At 36.8% G+C, this 20,425-nt stretch overlaps 1 protein-coding gene across 1 annotated transcript in view; it reads right to left on the bottom strand.

Annotated features, from left to right (window-relative positions):
* Positions 1–19,627, bottom strand: part of LOC149564488 (Phosphatidylinositol 3- and 4-kinase family protein) — a 123,059-nt gene extending 103,432 nt beyond the window's left edge. The window contains exons 1-9 of the mRNA XM_089818023.1: positions 18,380–19,627; positions 14,079–14,420; positions 13,814–13,975; positions 6,229–6,399; positions 5,904–6,062; positions 5,615–5,742; positions 5,070–5,376; positions 4,640–4,808; positions 4,231–4,448 (exon numbers count right to left, since the gene is read on the bottom strand). Coding sequence (XP_089674149.1) covers positions 4,231–4,448; positions 4,640–4,808; positions 5,070–5,376; positions 5,615–5,742; positions 5,904–6,062; positions 6,229–6,399; positions 13,814–13,975; positions 14,079–14,420; positions 18,380–19,456 — 2,733 coding nt within the window. The 5' untranslated portion in view covers positions 19,457–19,627. The remainder of the gene's footprint in view (positions 1–4,230; positions 4,449–4,639; positions 4,809–5,069; positions 5,377–5,614; positions 5,743–5,903; positions 6,063–6,228; positions 6,400–13,813; positions 13,976–14,078; positions 14,421–18,379) is intronic.
* Positions 19,628–20,425: the final 798 nt, after the last annotated feature.

Raw genomic sequence — 20,425 nt, 5'->3', positions numbered from 1 at the left:
AATGGCCAAGTCCGAACAACTCACTTGTCGTTGCAAAATGACGAGGTCTAGAGGCAAAATTGAGGTGTTGTATTTTTTTATCAAAAAAAAAAAAAACAAACAAACAAAAAAAAAGAAACGAAAAAAATTAATTTAAATTTTTAAAAAAAGAAAAAAAATTGAAACGAAGTGAAGTGTGCCCGCGGGCACACCCCGTGGACTGCTGCCTAGCAGACAAGATGTCTCGCAGGTAGCATTCCACAGGTGGTCTTGCGGACGGCCATGGGTGTGTTATCCCTGCGGATGTTTACTGCTCCCGTTCAAGTTGCTTCCATGGCGTCTTTCTTGATCTTCCGCGTGGATGTTTGCTTATTCTTCCACGGATGTTCCATTATTTCCCCGCAGATGCTGGTGGTGTGTTTGCCGCAAATCTTTCTCTTCCGCGATTGAGTTGCCTTCCTACGAACTATCTTAATTCCCCACGGCTTGCTTATGCTCCGCAGACCTTGGCCTTCTACCCCGCAAGGTGTCTTGTCTTTCCGCGGATACTATTCTGCCATACCCCACGAGTTGAGTTGTGATTTTGTCATTTTGTGCGGTGCTATTGTATTCTTTCTCTGCAGACGCCTTCAACGGATGGTCTTGTACATTGAAACGTATCGCTTCCAGCCATAAAACCAGAGTGAATCAAAGATAACTGTCTCCCGAGGTCTCTTCAGCTTCTGCACATCTGCCATATCTTCCTGTTGTGGAATGCAATCAGAGCAGTTTATGAACTTCAAAGGCATCTCAAGCGTAACAGGGTGCAAGTATATAAATTATGGTTATCTTTCTCTTTCACGGTCATTGAGTGGGTTGCAGCATTCTCTTCGAGCCTGGACAAGCTCTCCATCAACACTCTACGACTCATGTCTGATGCTTTGATCGTAAGGCAGTATATTGTGAAGGGCAAGACTTGTAGACGGCAAGTTAAGTTGTAGCGGCTAACAGCTCCAACGGTTGAAAATTGCTCCCGAGGTTATCCGGTGTGGGAGGTGTGCTTGTGGTTTGGCAATTGGTTACATGGGAGTGAAGGGAGAAGGAAGCAGTCAGAAGTGAAGGAAAAAAAAAAAAAATGACGACAAATTGAACCAGTTCGGAACAAGTAACGCATGATGCCAAAGGAAAGAGAAATACATAATCAGGTAGAAAACATAAGCAGTTGTCAGAAAGAGTGTTGGATCAGAAGAAAATCACAAAGGTTTTTCGTGTGGCTTCTAAAGTGCTATTTTGGTCTTGGCAGCGAGAGGCACTGCCCCTCGACCCCGCCCTATATTGTGTGCCCCAAGACCCCGCAGGGGCGCTAACCCTCAACCCTGCTGGGTCTTTGCCCCCTAGAACCCCAGTAGTTGCAGTTATCAGTCGTGGGAAGTGTGACCAATTGATGAGACCTGGAGCTGCTACAAGCATGGAGTGTCTGTGCACTAGAGGCACTGGGAGTGGGCGTTGGACGTGAGGCTGTCTTGGTGGATGCATAAAGAGCGCGGGAGGAGCTAATCATCCGGTTGAAGGCAGTACAGTGACGCTTGGCTCAAGGTACCCAGAAGTTGGAAGCAGAGAAAGCGGCACGGGTGGCTATCAAGGTCAGCTTGATTAAAGAGACAGTATTGTGTTCGCAGTGGCTGCAAATGCAACACATTTTGGAGACTAGTTAGTCTATTTTGTTTGTTAATCTATCCTGGATATGTTGTAATTGTATTTTGTAATTGTTGTCTGGAGACGACTTTTTCTTTTGCGGGGGATGATGTCGTCGGTAAAGATATTGTAGTCAACAGGGTGTTATCGTCGGCAAAGATTTTGTAGCCAAAGGGCAGATTATTATTGTTATGTAGCCAACGGACCCCTTCGGGAAGCTTCGGCAGAAAGTATTTATACCCCGTCTGAGTACATTGTAAATCATCTTATCCTATCTTATTGCATCTTATCACCAGTTATGTAATCTATTGGCCTATGCAAATAAAGGAGTACTGTTGTTCGTGTTCATTATCTATGTGCATTACTTAATTAATCTATGCAGTAAACAACTATCACTACCTATTGATATATTGTGTGCTTCTTTGTAATATGGGGCAGCACCATTTTCATCATCCACAACAAGGGAATGAACATCTCAACAAACCATTGCTTTTTAAAACAATGTTTTCTTGTTTTCCTTGTCCCCAACAATTTTGCGGTTGCCATTAAGAAACCTAAGTTCTTTAACGAAGGCCTTTTGCAACTTATCTCAGCAAAATGATCAACAATGCCATTAGATCTTGATACATAATCTAAGTAATGACTTTTTATTAGTGAACCTAACGTACTTTACTATTAGGAGGTTCCTCATGGAAGTTTGTCTAGGTTCCTCAATTTTTCTAGTATTGTTGGACATATACATATTTTCAACACCTCTACAACCTAGGCAATACATACACTATTGTCTGCCTTCAAAGCACCTTCATTTACCACTAATTTAGACCAATCCAATTTTCTACCCTAGTATTTTTGGTTTAGTATCTTAGAAATACCAGTTTTTCAGTGCCTTGAATATCGATCTTATAATCTACTTGATCTTCTCCTATGGATGTTAGTTGTTGCCTAACAATAAAAACCTCCCTCAAATTAAAGGGTTCAATCAGCTCTATGGATTCCTCTAAAATACTAAATCCTACTTAGTCAACAAGGTTTAGACATCATCTAGAATAAAAAATCAACTAGCAAGTTGCCATAAGAGTGGCTTGCTCATAATTGTAGTAAAGCTTGAGATTTCGCTTCAACATGCCATGGTACTTCAAAACGAGAATTGACCTAATTAATTTTTACAATCAGTTGCCTCTCACAGCCACCTCCTCTATTCTTATTCTACCAGTCCAGTTGGCATTCGTATTTCTTTGTGTACTCCTTCGGCAAGTTGTATTTTCACAATCTCATTCAATATGAGACCTTGCAATGTCTTCGATAGTTGGTGTCAACATGTTTCCACTTCCAAGCAAAATCAAAATTATACAACTTCAAACAGGCAAAAATGTGAGAATCATTAAGTAAAATATTTACAACCAACCCATAAGACTATATGGTTAATATATCTAATAATGTTTTTATTGCATAGGTATTATTCAGTACAATACTTGTCTGTACGAGAGGAAACTGTCACAAAACAGTAACCTTACCCCAACAGCAGGGAAGCTATTTGGAAGACCAAGAGCTGGTTAAGACCATTGGTATAACTGTTTGAAACTACTAATTGAGTTATACTACCTAAGCCAAAAAATAATCAACTACAAAACATTTAGGTCATTATATTCTCTTAGTGACACTTTAACATGATTTGTCATAGCTCAACCAACACAATATTCCTGAGTAGCAATTCAAGAACTAAAGGATTACTGCAGCTGCCGATGGCCTTTGCCTAAGCTGAAATGTCTGAAAACTTAATAAATGGGCTACTAACGGTTGTGCTCCCTTCCTTGAGAAAGATTCCTAAACTAATACAATTTGAAAGTTATCAGTTTTATCCATTCAGTGGTGCAATGCATATGAACTGACAGTGAGCATATAGCTATGGCACTCAATCTCAGCTTGACTTCAACTTTGACAAGACTGATTGATACACCCAGACAATTCTGACTAGCAAAAACATGGCAAAATCTCTGCTACCTTGAAATAGGGGTTTTTCCTGCACATGATGGCTTTTCTCTCTGTTCTTTGTTGCTGGTTTTCATGATTGGACACTCAAATTCGGGTGACAAATCACTGAAAACCAGGGTGACTGGCAAACACATTGAGGCTCAATCCCTTTTCAACACATTCTGGTTCACTCATATGCAAAGGAATATGATACTATGACACATCAAAGTGCTTTAGTTGAATATATACCTGCTTATACAATCTTACCTGTACATGAAAACGAAGCAAAGACAAAGCATATTCAGCAGATGGAATAAATCAATGTAATATTTTTCAACATGATTATTTATGTCATCACTGTTAATACAAGCAAATTTCTTGTCATACAACTTGCAGGAAGTGAAATATTTCAAGAAATTAAAGATGGCAATCATATTTTCCTCCATTAGAAACTACTTTTTAACTATAGGATAATATCAAATATATTTTGTGTCATATAATCTGTCTAATTTGATCTGTGTTTTAATACACAAAAATGAAATATGCATGATTTTAAGATAAGAAGAAATAGAAATTAAACAGCATTTACAGCTGAAAAGAGAGTACCAGCCATGATACAGCCGCCTCAAATGCTCTGTGAACAATTGCTATAAGACACTGATACACTGCTGCCAAAAGGTTTGGAGTCTCAAGGTATTTGAAAACACAAGTAAAAGCACTTGAGTGCTTATTCTCACTAGAATTACTTTTAAGAATGCCACCATTGCAACTGAAACGTAGGATTTCCAAAAATGCAACTGCCAGGAGGTAAGTTGCCTTGACTCCTGCTCATGAACAAAAACAAATTAATTAATATTATAAAATACTATCAACAATTCTAGAGTGCAATTCCAAAAGAGATCTGCCATAATAAAATCAAATATTATCTCTTGCAATCTTAATTGCTACTAAAGATATATATTGGTAGCTGAAAATTTAAGTTGGAAAATCAGTACTAAGAGGTGAAACATTCTACCTGATATTGTGCCCATTGATGTTATCTCAACGCGTCCCCCAAGAGCTGCCGAAAGAGCAGCCCGTTGAGCTACTGCAGCCTTCTCATTACCACTACCTCGACGACTCCCAGGATTATGAAGTGCATTGAGCTCCAACTCATCCTCAAGCCATTTCACAGAACTTACAACCTAGAAAGTTATATATATTAGAATCATTTACAACCTTAAAATGAAGTAAAACAAGGAAACACACACACTCATATACATGTGGATGTGATGTGTGTGAGTGTTATGCATATCATGTGTGTATAAGTAAACATATTGTGCATATATACAAAAATATGTATAATATGAGCATATATGCATGATATGTATATTTATATTATGTTCATATAAATCTATTTAGCAACAATTCAATTAGCTGAAATAAGCTTTTTCCAGTAGTATTACAAGTGGGGGTGTTCCCTGTGTGATCCTCTGAACTGCTGATGACCATTGTACATTCCACATGTATGGCCCTGCCACTGCATGAAGAGCCATGGCACTCATGCTTCCTAAGCTATTTGTGGTTGTGGCAAGAAGCTTTGAAGATGGCTGATTAGCCTGGATAGGAGGAGCTAAACCAAACAGAACAATATAAAACCACAAATTCCGAAATAACTTCAGTAAAGGAGGATCCACATCCTCATTAGGAGCAAAATCCGAACATATCTCAGCAACAGAAGGTAGAAGGGGTCCAAGCAAGTCAGCTCCGCTCCTATATCAAGGACAATATTGTTTTCTCAATATAGATAATTAAACCACAATTCTTTTTGTTGCACTAATACTGCAGAGCATATCAAACAATCACTTTTACAAGAGACATACTGGTCAATTCATTTCTTATAATCAGCCTCAAAATAAAGAGCTTTGCAGATGCATATACATGCAGCATTCAATTCGCAGCATTGGCATCTCTTTGGTTCTTGTTGGATTTTAAAAAATTATCTGTATACCTTCCACTCTTTGATTCAGCTGCCAGACCAACATCCGAGCATAAAGCCAACAAACGGTGTCGATAGTCAGTCCGCAATTTAGCATCATGAAGACCACATGCAACTGAAAGAAATGCAGCAGGCAGGGTCTGGATTTACCAAAACAGATAATAAATCAGTAGCTAGTACTGCAATCCATCAAAATTCTGTAAACAGCAAATCATTTCCACAAAACCAACATAAAGTGGATTTAAACAACTTCCCCCATCAACTTATGTCAGAAAAATATAGGCATAAACCCAAAACAAACCTCTACTCTTTCTGTTGTTGCTTCAGGAGCTAGTGTTCTGCTATGGGTAGACCCAACCATAGCCAGTTTATCCAAGTAGCTTCTTGTCAATAATACTATTGTTTCACGATAAGATTTTTCAAATCCTAAACTTGCCATACGAGCTACGGCGTCCAAAAGCTGCATAATATATGCAATTAAAAAATTTAATCGAAAATATAACTGATGGTCTGCTATAGGAAAGAAAGTTTTTTTTTTTTATTAAAGAATATAAACAAGTTACTGTCAATGGCCATATAAATTAATTTCACATTAATATTCTATTAGATGTAGGTACTGTCCATACTCTAAGACGCAAAAGGCTAGGTGTTGAAGCATCCCCTTCCTCTAAACTTTCAATAAAAAGAGGCAAAATCATCTCTACAACTTCGGGCTTATGCAGCAAAATTGCCATGTCAGCCAACAAACGTATGACATTCAGTTGAACCACTGGAACAACTTGCTTATCTCTATCTTCCTGAAAACAAATACCATAGAAAACCATATTAATTTAACAATACACAATTTCATCTTTACGAAAAACATGAGATTATCAAAACAAATATATATACACATCTGAAGTGTTATTTTGACCAAACTAAACTAAAATAAAGTAACAATGCACTCATACATATTAACTTAAAAATGAAAAATTTCACATTTCCATGGCATTTCTTTTGCAAAACATAGCATCACTCAGCTAAAGGTAACCGTCTCTGTGCAGCATGAAATGAGTATAATAAATTGAAACACCAGCTCAATGTATATATTATTTCTTTCTCTTTTCCTACCATTCAGGTTTGAACTTCCATAAAGATACGCATGGCAACTTGCTTACCTGGAATTTTTCAATAAAGTGCTTGTCTCCCAATCTAGATTTGGTTAAGATATTTGTAAACAAAAATATGTGAAACTAACTTATATGATTAAAAAGCCACTCACAAAACTGAAATGCCTCTATCATGTAGGAAAAAAGTTGTCTCTAGTGAAATTGGACAGTAATGACTGACCTGATAATGACAACTGAAATGAGTGCACATGCTCTTTTTTATTGCCCCTAAAAGTAACCTGCACAGCTCTGGGAATTTTTGAATACTCTCGTATGAATCCCCAACTTATAATTAAAGTGACTGAAAAAATAAAGTAACACTAGTCCCTTCTTTGGAATTAACTAAAAAGAAAATCCAAAACACCCATCATCCATTTTATGTGAAAATTGGAGATTTTGCACAAAAGAAGTTGGGAGTAAAATTATATCAAATAGGGCCTCGACTAAAATTTAAATATATAATAAGGTCTCTTGTAATTTCATTTCTAGTATAGATTTCATACAGGAATTGGGATGAACTATTTAAATGTCAGATTGATATTAAGATTATGCTAGTGTTGAATGGGTGATGCGACTGCTGGAATAATTTTGCATTCATTTTTAGCTAAAATACCAAATTTGTGGCTGTGATCTGCTTTTCAGGAGTGTGCTAACAGCTGGGTAACATCCACTGTATGCATCACTGCCTTTAGAGCAATTTTTTATTTCCATCTGGAAGGTGCTTGTAAATATATTACACCATAGGTGCAACTGTGAAAAGGATTTCATACAGGCAGTCACTAGATTCCTCAAAAATAAATTACACCATTATTTATAAGACAGCACTGCAAGCCAGGGTGTCACTTAGATATATGATGGATCCAGATGATATATGCAGCTCTTGTACCACTGTCATAAACGCAGCCTGATTCTGGATTATGGCACACAAAGCCCTATGAATAAATGTCACAGCCACGGTATTGATCAGTGTGGAAACTTCATCATTGATACAGGTATTAAGGATTGTAAGATCTATCATTATTGAGATTTCAGGACTGCTGGATGTGCATAAGTCCATATTGTATGTGTCATAACAGCCCTGTGTTACTCTTCCATAGAACATTGTGTTACTCCTAAGTGCCTTAAGTGTTGTGATTAGTTTTGAAAAAAAAAATCATTATGGAATGAAGAAACAAGTCAGTGAACCTTATTACCAAACAGGAATACAGCTACTGAACAGATATGGATACCGAGTAGTATATCTTTACCGAGCATAGAGATCACCAAGCATATCATGTTACCGAGTAAAGTATATTACCAAGCAAATATATTACCCAAGGGCAAGCACATCAGCAAGCGTTACCAAGTGACACGGGATGACTATCAGAGTTTGTAAATGCACAGAATACTATGTGATTGAATCCTACGAGCAAGGAAACGATTTACGAAGATCGAAAAGATGATTAGGTGAGATGTATTGGTATTGTTACATGATTTTATGGATCCCTAGGCGAAGTGTAAGCCACTGAAAATAAAGCAATACCTATTGGCAAAGGAGAACGAATGTAGATCGTTGATCTGATTATCCGAGCATTCCAAAAGAATCTAATACTCTAATTAGGTCAAGAACAAGATTTCTATATAAGAATGGATTGTGAAAGAGATTGATGATGCCCGAGTGAAGGAAAAAATGAACAAAGAACAGAGATAAGCCAGGCAGTGCTACTGAGCAGAGAAATAAAGGTTTATTGGTGAAATCAGATGGAGAAAGATGGTGAGACTGCACAAAGCATTGAGGTAGATGCATTATTCCAAATCATTTGTTGAATATATTGCTAGTATTGTATTGTATTCTTGAATCCCTAGTATAGGGTAGGCCTTGACAAGCCTTTATTTGTAGATCTCTTAATCGAGTACAAACTTGAAGAGTATTGTGAAATTCATTCATAGGATAGACTTCAGCAGGTCTTATTGTAATTACTCTTAACAGGGAAAATCACCAAAACTGATACTTTTGTATGCTCTAACCAAGCAACATTTATGCTGCAGTAGTGAAGGATTGTGGGTGCCATCCCCACCACAGTTTTCCCTCTAACCAAGAGTTTTTGTGTGACCAAAATCATGTGTCAAATGTGTTTATGCATGTGATATGTTTGTGTTGAGGTTATTTAGTTTTACTTACTTTCATTCAACAATAAGATATTATACTCATGCATGAAAAGCAACATCTAATGTTCAAAGGTTAAATCAGTTTTGAGGGATAAAGTTTTAGAAGGTACCAATTCACCTCCCCCCCCCCCAACAGCACCTTAACTTTCCAATGCATTGTGCTCATCAATCAAAAACTTGAAAGTATTGAATTCATTGCATCAGTAACTCTGCATTTTCAGACTTGCACTTCCAATTTGTGCAAGGGTTTCAAGGTATAGTTGTATTCAAATACAACATTTCATATTATCCCTAGCACTACCCAATTGTGAGAGCAATAATTCAAGTCCGCAATTCATTGCATGTTTAAGGGTGTAGACAAGCCAAAAAGTTACATGGAGTACTGATATGGAATTTCTCAACAAAGTGAGAATTTCTATTCACGTGAGCCAATTCATGCAAATAATGAACAAATACAAACTTTGGCTAATTTTTATTAATCAAACAAAAAGCTTTAATAGCTTCCCAAGAGGAAAAATTCATGGATGAGAGATAAACTCTCTTACACAAACATAGGGTACGTTGAGGAAAGATCTCAACTATCCCTCAAAAATCTAACCACATGAGAACTAATAATTATCTCCTATTATTAATTATTAATTGATATAATATATACATATTTAAGTTATGGGAAATATTATCCTTATCATTCATCCCACCCATAGAAGTATTGGCCTCCAATGCTCTACCATGAGAGGAAAAAAAAGTTTGTTTACTAGGTTGCATGGGTACACATACCCAAGCACCGGGTACAAGTACCCCAAGTACTGGGTACTTAGTAGAGAGCATCATAGTTGTTTACCGTACAATGTAAACGGTTTATTAATGCATTCAAACAATAGACAAGAACATGTACCACAGAAGTATTCCTTTTATTATGATTGATATTCGATATGATTGATAACAATGATGATCCCAAAATCCATTCCGAATAGTGTAGATATACCTTTTCGAAGGGGTGACTCAACCGTCACGCGCCCGTTCGGATACTATTCTACCCGTCGACTACAATATAGATTTTACCAACAACATCAATTCAATTATCAATCGTGGGAAGTGTGCCCAGCTGATGAGACCTAGAGATGTTGCAGGCATGGAGTGTCTGCATGTCAAAGGTGGAGAGAGCATTGGAGCAAGCCTTTCGAGAAGGATGCTACACTTTGAGGCACTCGGAGTAGATGTTGGACGTGAGGCTGTCTTGGTGGATGCATAGAGAGCTCGAGAGAGGCTGATCATCCAACTGGAGGCAGTAGAGCGACACTTGGCTCAGCGTACCTAGGCATTAGAAGTAGAGAAGGTGGCACAGGTGGCTATCAAGGTCAGATTGGCTAAGGTGACAATATTGTGTTAGCAGAGGCTATAGATGCAACTTGTTTTGGAGACCAGTTTGGTGCAAGCACAAGAGAAATGTGAATGTGATGTGATGGAAAAAGATCTATCTTGTTATAGTGAGTCATAGTTAGTGTATTCTATTTTGTTAATTTGTCTCAAATATTTTGTAATTGTTGTCCGGAGATGACTTTACTTTTTGGGGGGGATGATGTTGTTGGTAAAATCTATATTGTAGCCGACGGGTAAAATAGTATCCCAACGGGCACATGACGGTTGAGTCACCCCTTCAGAAAGGTATATGTACACCATCCGGAATGGATTTTGGGATCATCATTGTAATCAATCATATCGAATATTGTAGTATCTTCTATATACATACGAATAATAATAAAAGGAATACTTCTGTATTACATGTTCTTGTCTATTGTCTAAATGCATTGATAAACCGTTTACCCTGTACAGTAAACAATAGATAAGACCTTGATTAAGATTTTGTTTTTTTTTGTTTCACTTTTTTATTTGCATATCAGCTTGTTGTTTATCAAGCTTAATTCACTGCATAATCAATTTGAAACTTTGATACAGTGCTGATTAACATTAACTTTATCACTGTTCAAATCAGCAGTTTATTATTTGCATTGTGCAATACGACATTGTTATATGATTTATAATCTTCTTGTTCATGTTTAAAGTCTGCCTCTCTGTTATGCACATAGAATTTATCCTATATTATTATTACAAACATATTGCAGATCTCAAACTGAAAACAATAAATTAAATTTGCAAACTTTATCACTGTTCTTGTTTTGAAAAACCATTATGACTCATAATTTCAGATTCTCTATAGATATTAAATTATATTAAAAAAAAATTGACGTACCCAAGTACCCCTATTTTGAAAAATAGTCGTACCCGTACCTGTATCAGTACCCTAAGTACCCAAGTACCCTGCAACCTTGTTTGTTAATGTAGTCTATGCTGTTGATGCCATAGATGTCTGGTGAAACTGGTGACTAAAAGATTCAGAACCCAAATTCATCGTCAAAAATCAACTGTAATTCTCCCAGCAAACAAGTTGCTTATGGCTATAACAGCATACATAGAGTGGTGATCCAAATGACAAGTATTTGAAGCAAAATATGCTCCAACAAGAATCTGGCATCATTACAAAAAGACAGTAGATGGACGCCCAGGTTCATGGATACGAAAGAAACTTGAAAGAAAAATGTTTGAGTGGGCAAAATCAATACTGAAAGTACTGTTGCCAGAAAATGCCAAAATGGTAGTGGATGATTCAAATATGAAAATCCCTAAATATTTTTTTTTCAAATGAGAAATGGGTTCTCAAATACCATTTTCTTTCGTCAACAGCAAGTCTTCCAACACCACTAGACCTCTCTCTATTATTTTGTTCATAACTTTATTACAAGACATAGACTCAAATTGTGTCAAAGACAATTTGAGACATGGAAGAACCTTTCTGCTGATATATGATACTCCATATATTAAGAAAGTTTTTTTTGATATTTGATACTTATATTATGCCCATTGTAGAGAAAGAATTCACCCCGAAATATGAGATAACCATGGCTGTTTTATTCTCAAACGTGGGAGAATTCAATCAACAATATCTCAATATTCAGAAAACAAAATCAAGTTCCTGTTAAGCTGACACAAAAACCTTTATAATGAGCTATCATATGCCCTATAGAAGTGATCTATAAAGGTCGACGCATCCCTCTGAACTTTCCAGTATACACAAATTTGAGTAAAATAAAAAATAGCTTTATTTTTTTAAGCTTCAATCGACCATACAGACATGAATATGAATGCTACAGGCCATGGTCTACCTCTAAGCTCTAGAATAGTTGACCTTAAAACATGTAAATTCCTGTGCACTGTGTATTACTTGACATACACAGACTAGAAGCAACACGATAATTCCAGTGGCTGCTCCCCTTAACCAAAATATCAGATACAAAGTGACTATAAGTGACTGAATGCGGCATACAATTACTAAGCAATAGGATATCAAAATCGAGAACCATGCTCTTTAGTCATGTTTGATTGTAAAATAATTTTACGCTGGAATAAATTAGAGTATATTCTTTTAAGCAAATGAGATATAAGAAAGACTTGAATGTAGAACGGTGTAATCAAGAATTTAATTCCTAAGAGCTAAACCGAAAAGTGAGACATTGAGATCCTAAGATGAAAGGATGAAAATAATTTTTTCAACAGCAGTTAATAGTTATTGACATGAAGCAAGTGCAAGTTATTTTGATAAACAAATATCTACTAGGAATTTCTTTTCAAGAATCTTAATTGATTCCTGCTTGCAAAAGCAGGTTTGGATAAGGACTAGTGGTCCCAACGTGAAACTATAAACCAAATCATCTGTAATGAAACCTGCGACTCTAATTAAGTTTACATAGCCTCTGCTTCTATTGGTGAAACACCTGTTGAATCCTGTGGCCATTCAAATGGTGAAAGTTTTTGCTAGCTGGCTCCAAAAATCAATATACTGGTCCCCACATCAACTTGAAAGATGAAAAGTTTTTCGCAAGTTGTAAGATTTTACTTGCTGGATGTAATATTTTATATTATTTGAATTACAGATAATGCACAAAAATCACTAGTTAGACAGTTCTGTTGGGGTTGAGTGTAAGCATTTTGAGTTGCCAGATTCTGAAATAAATCTGTCACAGAGTCACTGAAAATCTCTTTGGAATATTACAAGGCAATTGATAGGTACTTGATGAGGGTTTTATTTCCCATAATTTAAATACGTATATATTTTCTTTGTTAATAAGTTATAATAGGAGATAATTATTAGTTTTCATGTGGCTAGATTTTTGTGGGATAGTTGAGATCTTTTCTCAACTTACCATATGTTTGGTGTAGGAGAGTTTATCTCACATCCATCAATTTTTCCTCCTCTGAAACTATTAAAGTTTATTGTTTGAATGATAAAAAATAGCCAAAGTTTGAAATTATTCATTATTTGTATGAATTGACTCACGTCGATTAAATTTCTCACTTTGTTTAGAAATTCCGTATCAGTTATTCTAGAGAAACACTAGCAATGTCCATTACATGATTGTTTTTCTATAATAATTAATTTCCTCTTATGAAGATCATTCACAATAATAGCAAATGTAACCGCACCTAGCTTTACACATTGTATCATTCAAATCTGCTCTTGCTTTCTTGCCTCATATTATCGAATGGAAAAATGTCTAACAATAATTATTTGTATGAATTGATTCACATCAAGAAAATTTCTCACTTTGTTTAGAAATTCCATATCAGTTATTCTAGAGAAACACTAGCAATATCCATTATATGATTGGTTTTCTATTATAATTTATTTCTTCTTATGAAGATCATTCACAATAATAGCAAATGTAATGGCACCTAGCTTCACACTTTGTATCATTCAAATCTGCTCTTGCTTCTTTGCCTCATATTATCTGATGGAAAAATGTCTAACAATAATTGTTGATTTGGATCTTCTGAAAGTTACACTTAAACTGAAACAAACCTTCTCATTATAGTCAGCTCTCTCTCGAATGTTTGCAGCCAAAGCAAGAACAAATGATTCTATTGGGGCACGATCCTTGTTCCAGCCAAAAGCAATTATGTCACAGCTAGTTTTGCTAATAATTTCAAATAAGGCACCTTGGCTGTCGCCCCAAGTATCAGCCTACAGAGCATAATCCAAAGAGCATAAGAAAAAGTGCAAATGAATTTCTGAGCAGGAAACACATAAAACACCATCTATGATTCCATTGTGTATTAGCTCTTACCTGAGCACAGGTCATTAATACAAGTGCTTTCAAACGAAGAAGCAAGACCCTTAAGACCTGACTTCCACGTGTAACAGCTGCCTGTACTACACCAGAAAGAAGGGAGCTGAAAAGCTCTTCACAAGCCCTTAGCTTTCGCCAAGAAGAAACAACACAAGCATCAGCTGCATCCAATAGAAGAGCAAGAGTTTCACGTAATAATGATTTGCTGGCTTTTCCATCTAAATCAGATAGTAGAAGTCCTTTAGTCTGAACCACCGCTGCTGCTTGACAGACACTTAATTTTGTATTTATTCTTCTTTTGAGAAGAGCTCCTTGTTCAGACCAATCTTTTTTCCGTATCTGTCAAAGTAACCCAGAACATATTAACATATGATTTGATAGCTTGAAAACCAGACTCCAGATATGCAAAGAAGCAATGAAAAATCTCGTAATATCACATGTCCACTGTAAGGGCATTGAAAAGAATTAATTCCTACTTTAAAATCGCCTTTAGAAATCTTCTGTCACCTGCTGCAATATCAGCTTAAAAGGTTTGATGTGAGGTGTGCGAATTTAATATATCTAGATGTTAAAAACAGTATAGTATGTGATTAACTTGTGCTTATGTCCCTTTTGGAGTCAGTATAATGTCTTGTCTGTTGTCTGAATCACAATAGAAAAGGCACAGAGTTTAGAAAATCATACACAGGTGGCCAAGTAAAAAACAAGAGTCCAAAATTAATTTTAATCAGAGTTTGGTCAGAATGCCAAATTTGTATATGGAAACACCCATTGGGAGCTAAGGAGCGTAACAATTAAATTTATATATGCACAAACATACATAGAGACAGTAAAATACTTAACTGGCAATAGGTCAAGGGCCTTAATTGCCAAATGTCATTCTTATGCTGACAGCAGTACAAGCATTATTGAGCACACTCCCAGCCACTATCCATTTCCATCAGCAAACTAAAACAAATCTTCTGCACCACACCATTCTAAGACCAGCATCTATATCTTCTATCGTTTCCTGCTCAAGACAAATAACAACCATCCACATAACACTCCCACATGGGTATTGTGAGTCATGCTATCTTTAGGGCTGTGTGCATATGAGAATTGCAAGTCCCATTGATGCTATGTAAAACTAAGGTACATTTGTTTATTAGTGGCATGAGGAACAGACGCTTTCTTCTCCGAGAGTCGTAGTCCCATTGAGGGTTTCTCCAAAGGTCTTGTGTGTTGCAGTTGGGTGAATCTTGTGTTCCTCCGTAAATATTGGCATGCATTATAAAGTTTCCTCAGATACTTCCCAAAGAATTAAATGAGCTATAGAGTGATTTCTATATTTCTCCCCAAATATTTTTCTGTATGATGATGACGCACTAAATACTTTCTCTTTTAAAATGGCAATGCGTAAATATATCTCTTCTAACAAAAGCTTGTAACTATCTGATCTAGACTCTATGTTCCTCCATTTAAAATAGAAAGCCCCATAAAAGTTTACTGCACACTTTTGTTAAAACCAAGAGCAGCAAGTGAATTCTATCGTTTCTCATCAATTATTAACCTGTGCTATATAGATTCCTCATCTATTTAACCAATTTTTTTAAGTACTTCTCATGTTTATCCACAATTCCTGCCCTGCATTATTAATAAATTCCTCATCCACTTTACCAAAGCTTAGAAGCAATAAAAAAAAATTCCCATCCTAATGTCTTGAAATGTCTCCATATGGATCTTCAAGACGTGGATACTTATTTGACAGGAGATGGGTACGCAGTGGGTGAATCTCCAGTTTACTAATGAAATGTACTTTCCAAAATAGTGCCCTACATCAAACAGACTGCTCAATTATTCAGCATGTTGTAGGAGTACCATTAGAAAAGCATTAGATTCATCTTAAATATTGGCTTTCAAAATAATAAATCATCAACTTTTATACAGTATGCTTACTATTGAAAGAGGATTCAACTGTTTCTCCTATAATTTGAAGCTGCATTATAAATATTCTTCAATTGTTTCACCAAAATTTATGATTACTACAAGTAAATCCTTAGGTTCTCCTGAGTATTAACCTTAGGGTGTGGTCCCATGAGAGGGCTTTCAAGACCTATTTTTATGCAGCGGGTGGTCCCATGAAGCCAAAAAAAACAAATTGCTAAAGGATTAATTGGAATCTTCTCCTCAAAAGTAGCAGCCTCTACATTTTAGGGTGCAGATTTGAGCACATGGAAAAGGTATGGAGCTAGAAATTGCCCCACCAGCTTAGGCTTTTTTTCTACCACTTGTCAATCATATCAAAAATCCAATTCTTATGACTACAATTTTTTTTATGATTTAATTAGTCAAGTGAATTGAATATGTTAAATTAAAAATTCATAAGACCACCTACATCCATAAATTGTGGAACTTAAACTTTTAAGAATAAACTCGACTACAAAATTCATGGGACCTTGCACTTTAAAATAATCCTAAAAAATCTCAGCAGCACCCGCTGACAATTTTTTGGAAGCCTCCCTCCATAGGCCCGGACCTTCCACCTTAAAATAATCCTAAGAAAATCTCAACAGCGCCTGCTGACAATTTTTAGGAAGCCCCCCTCCATGGGACCGCACCTTGATTACAAAATTTGTGCATGTCACAAGTGAATTATATTCTTCTCACATTACTCTGCATTATAAAAAACTCATCAATTAATTGCAACAGTTAGAAGTATTAATAATAGTTCAATGTTTATTCTCCCCAAGGATAAACTGTAAAATAACATGTCATGTTTCTCCTCAGTTACCAGCGTTTACAAGAATGGTGTGAATTATATGTTCCTCCCTAAAACATAGCATGCACTATACAGATTCCTATACTACTTCGCCAAATTTTAGTTTTAGTGGAAAGCCAATTTGATTGTTTCTCATCAAATATTGAACTGTATTGTAAGTAATCGTAGAATATTGAATTAATTTCTGGGGAAGATTGTGTGAGAGTTTTTTTGATGAAAAAACTCTCACACAATCTTCCCCAGAAATTAATTCAATATTCATGGATTGTGGAAATCTGTTTGCTTTAATCGTAGAATAGTTTGCCAAACTTTAGCAGCATAAAAGTAATTCCTACAGATCTCCTTAAAAATTATCCCACATTATGAAAAATACTCGATTTGGAAATATCAAGGTTAAACTGCACGTTCTTCTCAAATATTGTAGCCTCCACAAAAAATTACTCAACTATTTAACTATTGTTTAGAATTTACTAATAAAAATTTTAAAATTCTACATTTCTCCTCAAATGTAAAGCTGTAAAACAATGATTGCTCAGCTATTTGACACAATACTTCTCCTCAAAAACTCTGCTCTCTGTTTCTTTTCCACATCAAATACTAACCTATAAAACAATGATCAATCAGCTAATTGGCACTACATTCCTCCTAAGCTATTCTACAACATCTTTCTCCTCAGTTATCCTTCACCAATTTTTCCTCAGCTATCCTACACCACATTTTCCTTGGCCATTCTAAACAAAATTTCTCCATAGCTATATTAAGCATCATTTCTCCCCAGTACTGTGTTACAACACTTCTCCTAAGCTATTCTACACTGCCGAATCTCCTCAAATATAATCCTGCATTATTAAAAAATCTTCGGTTTAGAAGTATCAAGACTGAACTATATGTTTCTTCTCACTTATTGTAGCGTGCATTAAAAACTTACTCAGCTACTTCATCATTATTCAGGACTCCATGTAGTAAATTCTACATTTCTCTCAAGATATTAGCCAGTCAAACAATGATTTGTCAGCTACTTGACACATAGTTTCTCCTCTACTATTGTACTCTGTGCTTCTTCTCAGCTATTCTAATTCCTAAACCCCTTTTATCCTCAACTATTCTAAACAGAGCTTCTCCCTGGCTATTCTACACCACATTATTTCCAGGCCATTCGACAATACTTCTCCTCTACTATTGTATTCTGTGCTTCTTCTCAGCTATTCTAATTCCTAAACCACTTTTATGCTCAGCTATTCTAAACAGAGGCTATCCCTGGCTATTCTACACCACATCACTTCCAGGCCATTCGACAATGCACATATCCTCAGCTATTCTGAACCGCACTTCGCCTTAGCTACTCTACACCGCGTTCCTCCTGGACTATTCTAATCCGTGTTTCTCCTCGACAATTAACCTGCATTGTAAAGATCCTAAAGTGCCTTTCAATTTTTAAATTTAAAATACTGAAAGCATCCTCTGATTCTCCAAAAACATTAGCCTGAAAATGAATATTCGGCAATAATAAGAATAATACCTGAAAATTTTCATTTCATACCTTGAGAAATGTTGGCAAAGTCTTCAGCTGTTTTCCGGCCGCAACCCTGAGCTGCTGCATATAGTCGTCTTTAACATTGCCGCTCTCCAAAATATGTGCAAACAACCTAAAAGCAACCTCTTGCTTTTCCAACCCTTCCAGAGGTTCCTCCTCAAATGCGATGGCATGCTGCTTAACCACTGCTTCGACCTCATTCAATCCATAGGTGACGGCCAACTGATCAAGGCTACTCCTCGCGCCGCCATTCGTCGCCATCCTCGCCGCCTTCGCAGACGAAGAGCAAGAAGAAGAAGAACAAAAATTATTATCATTGGTAATCTCATCGCCACCTCTGTATTCTCCCTTTCCCTTCCTCGTCTTGGAAGGCGTGCTACCCGGGGTCGAACCGGGCGTTTCCTCGCTCGCCGGACTAGAAACCCCACCGCCGTTCAAATAGGTACCCTTTCTCGCATACGGAGAGGAAGACGACGCCGCCGAGGCATCCGACGAAGGCGAAGTTACGATAAATGAAGACGCAGCCGAAGAAAAAGATCCCGAGGAATTAACAATCCATTGATCAAGCAAAAATGCACTCACCTTTTCGGCATCGGAAGCCTCTAGCCTGGGGCAATTCTCCGCCAAAGCGCTCAAAAACACCCTGGCAAACCCAGTCTCATATAAATTACTGCCAAACCCCTGCATAATATCCGCAATGATTCTGCTCACATCTGCCCTAAAACCCTCACTATGTTTCGAACTCGCAATCTTCGCCACATACTTCATAAACTCCTCGTAAAATCTTCCGACAGCATCTGCGCTATAATTCTTTGGCCAAAATTCCTCGTCAAAAGACAGAGGCATTGCCTCCAGGAACTCCACCAGCACATTCAACAGATCCTTCTCAAAATTCGACGAAGCGCTCAAAAACCGCGCCATCGCTAGCACTGCATTCAGCTGAGAATTAGTAACCCTAACAGAAGATCCAGGCCTAAAGTAGCCTATCTGAGGGCATCTGCTATAAATCCAGCCAATTTTAGAGGCAGCGATTTGGACATCCTGCGCCATGATATCGCATAGCTCTGTCAGAGCGTCCATCATGTTTCTCTGATGCTTTTACGTTTGCACTTCCTCTACATTTAGCTTGTGCTCTGAACAGGCTTAGCAGCACTGGTGGAGAGAGTAACAGAGAGTGACCATTTTTATTGCAGGCGAAGAAGCCGAAAATGTTTCTCGTTTGCTTTGTATATTTTATTTTTATTTTAAATCTGTATGCCGTCCCCGCTGGACCCCCAAATATTAATGCACGAATGTATGTGGGAAATCAAATACCGTATTCATACGTCCTGACAGCTCCTAAAATGGCGGGATGAATCATTATTTGCGAGCAACCCATGTATATAACCGTGTCATACCATACACCATATACGTCGGTATGAGTAATATACGCTTGCTAAAAGCGTCAGATAACAGGCTGCATAAAATAATTAATCGCATTTTTATATTAGTAAATGATCAAATATTATCAGCCTGGCTAATTATATTTGTAAAATGTCAATATTGATGAATAATACAATATTGTGAGCAATCAAATTATATTAAAAAAACAATTGACGAATGATAAAATATTATAACTTTCACCAATTATATTTAAACCATTTATTTATGATACAATAGTAAACGTATTATACTGTAGAACGTATACGAACTTTAGCAAATTAAAGTTGTACGTAGTTTATGTCTGTAGAATAATTGTTTTATTGTAGAATGCAAGCTAAGACTTGTCCATTCGATTCTGACGTGCATATTTTCTATAGGTAGCATTGATTTTGACGTGTTTTGTATAATAGTAAAAGTGATTTTTCTGGATTTCCATTTAACGAAACTCCAAAAAATTGATTTTGGAAGGCCGAGGAGTTGATGGCGAAGCATTGGATGCCGCTTTCTTACAGTTATCTGTCATTTTGTACGTATTGTAAAAGCCCTTCCCTGTCATAATTCCCTCGAACTTATTTGACGAAAAAGAATGCTTTGGGAGCAAACCTTGTGGACTTCCGAGGAAGGAGGTGG

The sequence above is a fragment of the Cupressus sempervirens genome, chromosome 3 (assembly GCF_028749045.1).
Source record: "Cupressus sempervirens isolate cs-2001-9-10 chromosome 3, ASM2874904v1, whole genome shotgun sequence".
In the NCBI taxonomy this organism is placed as follows: Eukaryota; Viridiplantae; Streptophyta; class Pinopsida; order Cupressales; family Cupressaceae; genus Cupressus; species Cupressus sempervirens.
Note: the sequence above shows the minus strand (reverse complement) of the source record. Positions and strands in the feature narration are given on the sequence as shown.